This window comes from Sinocyclocheilus rhinocerous, unplaced genomic scaffold, assembly GCF_001515625.1.
Source record: "Sinocyclocheilus rhinocerous isolate Xijiao unplaced genomic scaffold, SAMN03320098_v1.1 scaffold277, whole genome shotgun sequence".
NCBI lineage: Eukaryota > Metazoa > Chordata > Actinopteri > Cypriniformes > Cyprinidae > Sinocyclocheilus > Sinocyclocheilus rhinocerous.
In genome coordinates, this window is record NW_015662923.1 from 526,109 (window position 1) to 536,438 (window position 10,330).

At 37.7% G+C, this 10,330-nt stretch overlaps 1 protein-coding gene across 1 annotated transcript; it reads left to right on the forward strand.

The window, feature by feature from the left end:
- The first annotated feature begins 7,333 nt into the window (after nt 1-7,333).
- LOC107728350 (zona pellucida sperm-binding protein 3-like) lies at nt 7,334-9,883 on the forward strand. The gene is made up of 8 exons (XM_016538490.1): nt 7,334-7,919; nt 8,006-8,124; nt 8,185-8,288; nt 8,363-8,540; nt 8,609-8,726; nt 8,810-8,892; nt 9,613-9,704; nt 9,791-9,883. The coding sequence occupies exons 1-8, from the start codon at nt 7,374-7,376 to the stop codon at nt 9,841-9,843; spliced, it is 1,293 nt and encodes a 430-aa protein (XP_016393976.1). The 5' UTR covers nt 7,334-7,373; the 3' UTR covers nt 9,844-9,883.
- Nucleotides 9,884-10,330: the final 447 nt, after the last annotated feature.

Below are 10,330 nucleotides of genomic sequence, written 5' to 3' on the forward strand. Positions count from 1 at the left end.
GAGTTGTCATGACAGAAATATATATAGGTCAGTAACTTTTTATTAATTCTAAAAATTGCCTGAGAAAACGATCTGGTTTAGCGTGATTATCAAATCGCAAAGACTGCATTGTAATAATATAAATATGTAATCTGATGCGCTGCGTGATTGAAGCGTAGCACTGGGAATCTGTTCGCGGTTCACAGTAAATGCTGCTCAACTCCAAGCAAGTGCTGTAAGTTACGTGCATAAAAAAACAACAACAAAAAAACAACATGCGCCAAACATCTCAAGTTTGTAATGTGAATGGTTTATAAATCTGTGAATGGTTTATAAATCTGTTGTCAGCACAAAAGTTGTAACTTTTGAATGGTAGTATGCCTTAAAGATAGATAGATAGATAGATAGATAGATAGATAAAATCCAAATTTATTTATATAGCACAAATAAAAACAACACTAGTTGACCATTGTGCTGTACAAAGAGACAAAGGCTAAATATGTAAAAAGAGACAAAAGAGAATAAAAAGACCGCAAAGCAATGATATAGGGAGTTTACATAAAAAAAACATAAGAAAATTTAACTTTAAAAATCTAAAACAGTTGTAAGTCTGAGAGAAAAAGTAAGTTTTTCATTTAGATTTAAATTCAGACTCTGTGGATATTAATCTTATGGTTAGAGGGAGACTATTCCACAAGTTTGGACCGACGATAGAAAAGGCTCGGTCACCCCTCAACTTAAGTCTAGATCTCGGAACCACCAGCAATCGTTGTTGAGATGACCTTAATGATCGAGTTATTTAGATTCAAAAGATCTGAGAGTTATTTTGGAGCTAATCCATTCAGAGCTTTAAAAGCAAAAAGCTGAATTTTGAAATCAGTCCTATAACAAAAAGAGTGTAATATTGGGGAAATATGATCAAATTTCCGAGTACCAGTCAAAAGTCTGGTGGCTTCATTTTGAACCATCTAAAGACGACTAATATTGGATTGACTCATTCCAATATAAAGAGAATTACAATAGTCAAGTCTAGATTAAATGAATGCATGAATCACTCTCTCAATCTCTGCAAATGTTAAGAAACTCTTAGCTTTAGACAATAATCTTAACTGGAAAAAACTGCATTTAATACAGTACAGGGTTGTGTTAATGATATCTATGACTGCCTGGGGCAGTTTCCTGGGAAGAAACTGTCCTGTGTAAAAAACCTTGGTGTCATCTTTGACTCTGAGCTCAAATTTGACCGACAAATTAATGCTGTTGTTAAAAATAGCTTTTTCCATCTAAGGTCAATATCTAAGCTGAAGTCCATCCTCTCTTTTGAAGATATGGAGAAGGTTGTTCATGCTTTTGTGTCATCTCGTTTGGACTATTGTAATGTGTTGTATCTGGGTTTGAATCAGCTCTCTCTCTCTCGTTTGCAGCTTGTTCAGAACTCAGCTGCCAGACTTTTAACAAGTACAAAAGGGAGAGAGCATATTACTCCTGTGTTAATCAAACTGCACTGGTTACCTGTACGATACAGAATTCATTTCAAAGCGTTGCTGTATGAGTTGAGTTGAGTTGAGTTGAGTACAGCATTTATCTGTTTATCAAATTTGAGGGCGGAGTCAAAAATAACACCCAAGTGTTTCACAGCGTGTTTTACATGGGGGACCAAATCTCCCAGTTCGACATCAAAAGCACCTGGCACACATGTGGGTCCAAACACAATAACCTCCGTTTTGCTCTCATTAAGATGCAAAAAAATTTAATAAAACCAGGACTTAATATCACACAAGCATGCTGATAATGAGCTTAAGCCTTTTTTGTCATTTTTCTTTAAGGGCAAATAAATTTGTGTATCATCAGCTTAAAAGTGAAATGACATCAAATGTTTTGAAAGAATAGTGCCCGAAGGAAGCATATACAACGAGAACAAAACGGGGGCCAGAATGGAGCCCTGAGGGACTCCATAGTCCAAAACTGAAACAGAAGAAGAAAACCCCTCGAGACAAACAGAAAAGGTTCAAAGGTTCAAACCCACAACCTTCATTCAGATAGGACTTAAACCAATTTAGAGCACACCCTTCAATACCCACACATTGTTCACAAGTCGTGAAATAAGAATTCTGTTATCCACAGTATCAAAGGCAGCACTTAAGTCTAAGAGTAGGAGTATCACAGAATGAGAGTCAAGAGACAGCAAAATATCATTAAAAACTTTTAATAAAGCTGACTTTATTATAGATAGATAGATAGATAGATAGATACTATGTTAGTGAATTTATATACTGTAAATGGTAAAATACACAAAAATATAGGTAAAAAGTTAAACAAAGGAGGAAAGGGATAGCATGACCAAATTCCTCATGTACGATCAGATCCTTATGAAAGATCTATTTTATCATGAAATGCCTCAGGATAACATCTCCAAAAAAGCCAAGATGGTTCTTTGACATCTATATAATTCCACAAATACAAAAGCACCGTTTTGAATAAATGTCTGAATTGAGCAAATGTCCAGCACAATTGTGTCCTGAGAAACCCAGGAGGGAAAATAGTGAACCGAGCCATCACAATCATCAAGCTCTGATCATTTATATTCTCATGCTTGTCTCTGGAGAGCAATCTCTGTGTTATAATGCAGTATGCAGAAGCAACCTCGCCCTGTGCCGGCAAACACATTATTACTCTGTTCCGGTGACAAATGATCTCGCCGCACAACATTGAAAAGGGGCCAGGTGGTGAGGACAGCTGTTAATGTTTTCTTTTAGATTCGGATATACAGCTAGCGTGGCTTGCCCAAAGACAGATCAATCAATGCTGTGTAGGGGACGGCAGTCAAAGGCTAAGATAGAGTTTTCCTTAAGCCTGTCTCCACAAGCAAGTGTATTAGAGTTGCTGGGACTGAGGGCCAGAGTGAAGCTAATGAAAAGCGTGGAGGGATGGCTTTTTGGCACAGGTCTGTAATTGCAGTCTCGGAGAGGGCAATGTAAAAAAAAAAAAAAAGCAAGTCTTTCTTGGAGCAGGCCGTGGGGAATGGAGTCCATGGATTTTTATCCAGGGTGATACAAGCTTTCAGAAATGAAGGTGTTTGTTGAAGGAAATAGTTTGTGGGAAAATGTTTAATTCAACACATACCTTGGTTTCTCTCCTTTTTTTTTTTTTTTTTGCTATGGTCTCTTATCCTCTGTCTAGGGTTCACTAGGGTCAAAATATTTTGTATTAGTTAGACTCACCCCTGTCACACAATCATCAGATCTCTTTAAGAGGGCATTGGCATTTGATCTGCTGTGTGATTCAGCAGGATTCTTTCTGACATTCTCTATCCCTGCTCCTCACATTCTTGTTCATCGTCTAATTGATTTGGTCATCTAATCTCTGTTGAACTGAGTGTAGAAAGAAAGCCATGATTAAAGAGTTCCCCTGTGAGAGCAGCATCAGCTCAGAGGTCAGGTGCATGGTTTGCAGGAGCAAAATCAGTTGCTGACTTGCTGCATTTGGCTTCATCTCACTTGGCCTGTGTTTGGACTGGCCAATAACCAGCCCAGTTACCCAGCGACCTCCTCTGGGACAAAGGGAGTGCCTGGAAAAAAGAAGAGTCCTTTGGGCAATTATGTGAAAATGGAAAAGAAAGGAGATACTTTTCCCCCCAGCCATACTCCAGCTAGCTTCATAGTAGTGGTGATACAGTATATATACTGCATAAATTTGCCATGTTTCTTCAAATGGAATAGCAAAAATAGTAATTGTCATGCCCCAAACCAATGACATTAGGTTGAGCCAGTGTTGCTGTGTCAGGCTGAATGAGACCACATTAGACCCGATTAGATCTGATCAAACCTGCCTAGACCTTATCAAACCTTTTAAGACCACTTCAAACATCATTATTCCTGATCAGACTCCATTAGATCAGATCTTACCCCATTAGACCTCATCAGACACATTAGACCTAGTTCAGGCCACGTTAGATGGATAGATGTGCTGTTGTGGTTCATTGTGGAGTATTTCAACCCGTTACTGGGAGTTTCTCAGGATTGTCAGGGTCTCCTGACTGCTTACTTCTTAATGGCTGCTAAAGTGTTTTAGTTGCCTGCTAAGTGTCATTCATTCATAAATATGTTTATTTATTTATTATTTTTTAAATTAAATTTTTTTCTATGAAGTGAACTTGTTAGTGAAGGTTTCTTGCATCAACAGACATATTATAGTTTCACATGATTATTTTTCACCCTCACTCTGACCCCTAGAATTAAACTTTTGATAAGGTCCTTATGTAATAATAATAATAATAAACTATGTTATGATTATCTAAACTTTCACCATGTGAATGAGTAACAAAAGGCAAAACAAACAAACAAACAAAAAATAGTTTGATGCTAGTTTTTACATACAAACACAAACAATATGTGATAAGGTCATGTATCAAATATATTGTATGTTGTGGTATTATCTTACCACACACACTAAAAAGTGTGTACTGTCTGAAAAGCAAAGTGCAAACTTTTATACCTGGTCTCATTGTTTATACGTAGGTGGTAGTACATAATGTTTACTTGCACAAAGCATACATTTTTGTAAGTTTTTATTGATGCTGAAATGTACTATTTGGACGTATTTCAACGTTTAAAACGTAAAAGCTGCTACGTATTTTAGCCAAAAAATTTAAATATTTACAAATCATTTATATCATTAAGATAATTGTATCAATGCATTTTTATAATTTTATCGATAAGCGATTTCGATTTTTAGACCCCTTAACCTACCCCCAAACCTAAACTTAACAATTTTATAGCGAATATAAAAAATATATAAAATGTAATTGACCAAAATACGCAGGGAAATGACCATTTTAGTAACAATATAGCATTAAAAATATATATTTTTATAGTCACTAATCCCACTCCTACCTCTAAACCTAACCATAACTATTTCTTAAAAATATTTCGAGTATAAAGAAAAACATGACAGAAAGATAAGTGCGATCACAATAATTTATTTATTGCAAAAATGTCAACAGCAGTACTAAAAGTAATCCAAATGACGATGTGTTGTGGTCACAGTCCTCTCTGGTGGAATACAGTAGGTTTTGTGAGGTGCATAGCAGAATTTAAGCTGTTAATCACTGAAAATATTATGCAGATTATTATCCTGATCCACACCATGAAGGCGAGCATTTCTCAATTCAAACCATACGGTCTAGCTGCGTCCCAAATGATACACTATACACTAATACACCATGTTCTACGTACTCAACCATGTAGTGTATGAATTATATATGGTTATTTTGTCATTTATTGTCATGGTTATTTTTGTATTTAAAGTGCACTTTTTTCTTTTTGGAATTTTCAGTGTAAATGCACTACTCGCATTATTTATACTACAAAATGTCATAGAATAGTGCATAAGTACGCGATTTGGGACGCACCTTATGATTCAAACTTCACCAGAAACATGGCATGTTGCAATCTGTGATGAAGCAGGTGAGAGCCAATGAGCTTTTGATTTTCCTGCCGTAAAACCTGTCGTAAAGCTTTTTGAAGTGGTAATTTTTGAATTTGTAACGAGCTCGTCAGCGCGGGTTTTGCTGCATGTCGCTGCTCAGGATGGAGATGAAAATCACTGAATAAAAGCTTGATTTTGGGACTGTTCCTCACAGTCGAATGGATTCTGAAGATTTGGATTACAGTGCACGAATAAAATTGATTATTTTTGTAATTATGTTGCGTTTTTTGGTGTATTCTATTTTATGGTTCTGTTGTCAGTCTCAGCATGTCGGAGAAAACGCCTTTTGTGTCCCACGGCAAGCACAGCAAATATGACATGATAAATAATTGTTAAATGATTGGAGAAATGTTATTCATTTTAAGGGTTTACAGTGTAGTCTTGTTTAACATTTTGTATTCTTCTAAACAAATTGGCAGTAGAAAACACACAGAATGAAATGTTATTTCATATTAAGTAAATTAGTAAACTTCATTTAATAGTGCAACTGAAAACATGATACCATTGATATAACTGAATACAATAGAACAAAATGTTAATGTCGCGATTTCAGTATAAGGATTCATTTGTAAATATGTAAAGTTGTTCATACGTAAATTATTTACGTTTTAGGTGTTGTCAATTTGTCAGTATTGTACGTTAAAATGTTGTAAATATGTCAGTATTGTAAGTTTAGATGCTCTAAAAACAGTATTGTACGTTTTAGTGTCTTTAAAAACATAAGTAAATGTACGTTTTGTTGAACCACATTTTATGTAAGATACATAAGAATTCTCATGAGATCACGTTGCACTTTTAGTGAATAAAATAACTTGCCAATTAGGTCACAGTCACTCTTTACAAAGTAGCCTACTCTGAATAATTTTATTTCAATTGAGCAAGTAAAATCCAGTTTTCCACAATGACTGCTTGCGTTCCATCTATGTGGAATTTTCCAGAATCCATGCGAAATGCGACACAATTTAATTGAAATGTTTATGCAAAACTGACCATACAAAAGATGATCAGAGAGTTTATGTAGACACTGCTGAGCTTGAGCACTCAAACGCACACAGTAATGTGACATCAAACCAGCCTGAGAATTGCACAGTGTCCCAATCCTCCTCCTCATCTCCTTTTCAAACTTTTTCATTCAGAAAAAAGAGACACATTCAAAGTGAGTTTGGTCCTCTTGACATTATGAGGTTAAGCACAAAGAGAAAGCTATTCGGGCTTAGCTGTGGTCTAATATGGGAATGAGAGCATGAAAGACGTTTCTAATCTGCTAATGCAAAAATCACATTAACTTCCCTAATTCATTTTCGCCACGATGGGATATTAAAGGCTGCAACTCAGGGACCTTTAACAGTGAGCTGTGGACAATTTCAAGCTGTTTTGAAGTGTAGAGGATGTGAAAGTGTTTTGTTGTATGTTTGTTTGGCAGTTGGCAGAGTCTGTGAGAACACAACTTCACAGGAGCTCATATGGCAGTGGATAATCATTGGGAGGCTTTACTGTGTGATGAGACATAAACATTGTTGGGGTGTATGTATGTTTATTTCAAACTGGGTACCTCTCACTGCTTATGACTTGCTACACCTCATAGGACCAACGTGTACAAAATCAAAACTATCTTTGTCTTATTTAACTGTGATTTTTTTTTAAAATAGTCTCAAACTAAGGTTTAAAAATATGATAAAAAATACAAAAAAAATCGCTATGTGTAAAAAAAAAAAGTTTGCTAATGAAACCAATCGTGTTGAAGTTCTTAGTGATTCTCCTTTGTGGCAGGAAAAAGTAATTAAAAAGCAAGTCTGGAGAACCATTAAGCTTGTCAAAAGGGGGTGGAGCCACTGTAATTATCTGCTCTAGAAAAAGGCACAGAAGTCACCCAACAAACGTTCTGAGGTTCTTTGGGCTTTGTGATAATGGGATTGATGGATTTTGTTAGTGTTGGATTTTTTCTGCTTATTGTAGTTGGCTTATCTTTGGCACAGTGGCCAGGATTTCAACAAGGCATGGATCCAATAAGATTTCTACAGCAACGGACTCCTTCTTTTGCTGCTCGGCCGGCTGTCCAAAGTCCACAGGCATCAGCTTCTTTTAGGCTGCCTGTAATGAGGCCTACTGGGGTAGAACTATGGAAGCTTCAAGAACCTGGAAGTAGTCAGTCCAAACAGCTAATGCAGGGTCCTATGGCACCTCTGACCTGGCATTTTCCTGTGGTGCCAGAAGAACCCCAACAGCCAGCTGTGCCTTTTGAGTTGCGTGTACCGACCCCTACACAGTGTATTGCCGCACGATGTGGGGAGAGCTCTGTGCATGTGGAGGTTAAGAAAGACTTCTTTGGTACTGGTCAGCTGGTGAATCCTTCTCTTCTCAGATTAGGAGGCTGTGCAGCTGTAGGGGAGAATCCAGACGTTCAAGTGTTTATCTTTGAGTATGAGCTCCAGGCATGTGGCAGTTCTTTGACCGTAAGTAGCTGCTTATGAGTTTCAATTGTATTACTTGATGGTAAAAGCCAGGTTACTGCACATATTCTTTCTTGACCTGATTTCAGATGACTGAAGATGAGCTGGTCTATAAGTTCACCCTCTTTTATACTCCTGAGGCTTTAGTAGGAACTCCCATTGTAAGAACTGATGCAGCAGCTGTTGGAATTGAGTGCCACTATTCAAGGTACTATTCAACAAGTGGTGTTTAAGCAGTTTCACAACAGGCTAATTAATTTCTGTTTAGGTTGCACAATGTAAGCAGCAGTGTTTTGATGCCCTCTTGGGTTCCTTTTGCTGCTACAAAGGTTGCTGAGGATGGTTTGGTGTTCTCTTTGAAGCTCATGACGGGTAAGTGTTTAAGTGTTCGTTTTAGAATGGTCTCTAAAATATCACTGACACCCCTTTTTCCCTTCCACCCACAGATGACTGGATGTTTGAGAGGCCAGCCAATCAATACTTCCTAGGGCAGGTTCTGAAGTTTGAAGCTTCTGTGAAGCAGTACAACCATGTTCCTCTGCGACTCTTTGTGGATGGTTGTGTGGCTACTGCGGTCCCTGATATAAACTCTGCTCCAAGATATTCTTTTATTGAGAACCATGGGTGTGTAAGGATTAGTTGCTTGACCTCCCATGTGTTGCCAGAGACTAAGTGTTTTCCTTTGCTTTTAGGTGCCTGGTTGATGGAAAGCTTACTGGTTCTACTTCCAGTTTTATGCGTCGAGTTCAGAATGACAAACTGCACTTTCATTTGGAGACTTTCAGATTTCAGCAAGCAAATAGTGGCCTGGTATGTAGTGATACTGTAGTTCAGGTCTTAGAGCTGATTGTTCCCCTGCATGCAAAATGTTTCATTTCAAATTTGTTTTGTAGGTCTATATCACATGTGCTTTGAAGGCAGTTATGGCTTCAACCCCAATAAGTCCAGAGAACAAGGCTTGCTCCTTTGCCAATGGGTATGTCCTGATTTTTTCACTAGGGATGTAACTATTTGCTCAACTCACGATTCGGTTCTCGTGTGGGTTGGGTTTTTTTTTATTTTTTTTATTAAAACAAGCCCCAAATCAAAGAAGTATTTTACACCAGACATATCTTAATATGAACAAACTAAAGCTTTGTCTGTGCTCTTTCCATTTAAAATTGGAGGCAACAACTGGATTTTAATCATGACCCAAACAAAAATGCAGCATGAGTAGTTTAATCTAAATTGGACTGTATAATTTCAAAATCTGAAGCAAAAACAGAATGGTCTGATTTTAGTTTTGTGAAACTATACTACATAAAATATTTCTGAACGAAACCGTAGATGAGCTGAGATGCTGATTCACTGACAGCAGGTGGTGCTTATGAACCGCAATGATACAGAGTTTCCTGGGTTACCGCTGTAAACTAAGCGGAGCTGTGCTTATGAACAGTACTTTAATATGCATTGTTCCGAGGCAAGGTTAAAAGAGAATACCACGTAAACTTCTCTAAAGTGAGTCCGTTCCCCTCAGAGATCCAATCATATAAACTCCAATTGTATTGCTTCCAGACCCACACACACACACACACCTCCACTGGTCCGAATCCTCACATGTTTGAATTGATTTGACCGGCTCTCGGTTAATCGTTACATCCCTACTTTTCACAATATAAGATGTGTTCAGAATGGTTTACTCTCTGCTGTTTTATAGATGGCGTTCTGCAGATGACAATGACCAGGTGTGCATGTGCTGTGATACCACATGTGGCTCCAGCAGGAACGGGCAAGCACTGTCTGATTCAGGTGAAGGCGTGTTCTAAGATCTTTATGACTTTGCTCTATAGTTAAACCTATGACAATGGCTTTTTTTTTTTTCTCTACTCTCCAAGGCCTGGTTTCAGAAGGGAAAGCAACCATTGGCCCTATTGTAGTCTCTAATTGATGTGGATTGTAAGAAGTGGCCAATAAAGACCTGGAATGGATACTGTGGCATGTCTTCTGACGACTGACTATAGCCATTCAGCTTTACAGTACAAATGAGAGCATGCGAGTAACATTTATTAGAAAAGTAACTTCTAATTTAAGTGAACTTTAAAACAATGTTCACAAACTCGTTATATTGAATGTCATACTTGGCTACCTGTGCTTTTCAGGTATGTAATGAACTCAATGTCGAATACTTAAAGCTACGAAAGTTATTGATTTTCTCTTTTGTTGGGGGGGGGGTTCTTTGTTTAGCAGACATCACAGCAGCTGGGTTATGTTAATTTGGCTGCTTTAAGAGCTGCTGTTGAACATGACGTGGATCTGATGTGTTTTTTCACAACTCTTTACTTTTCTGACACACCACTTGAATCAGGTGTGTTAGATGGAGACAGTGCTGGGGTGCTCCATGACAGTTTTGAAAACCACTGCATTTCAGAGACATG

Excerpts from the sequence above, each read along its gene's own strand:
- LOC107728350 (XM_016538490.1), top strand. The coding sequence starts at position 7,374 with ATGGGATTGATGGATTTTGTTAGTGTTGGATTTTTTCTGCTTATTGTA. Across the intron at positions 8,541-8,608 it reads TCTTTTATTGAGAACCATGG|GTGCCTGGTTGATGGAAAGC; the intron begins GTGTGTAAGGAT and ends CTTTGCTTTTAG. Across the intron at positions 8,727-8,809 it reads AGCAAGCAAATAGTGGCCTG|GTCTATATCACATGTGCTTT; the intron begins GTATGTAGTGAT and ends TTTGTTTTGTAG.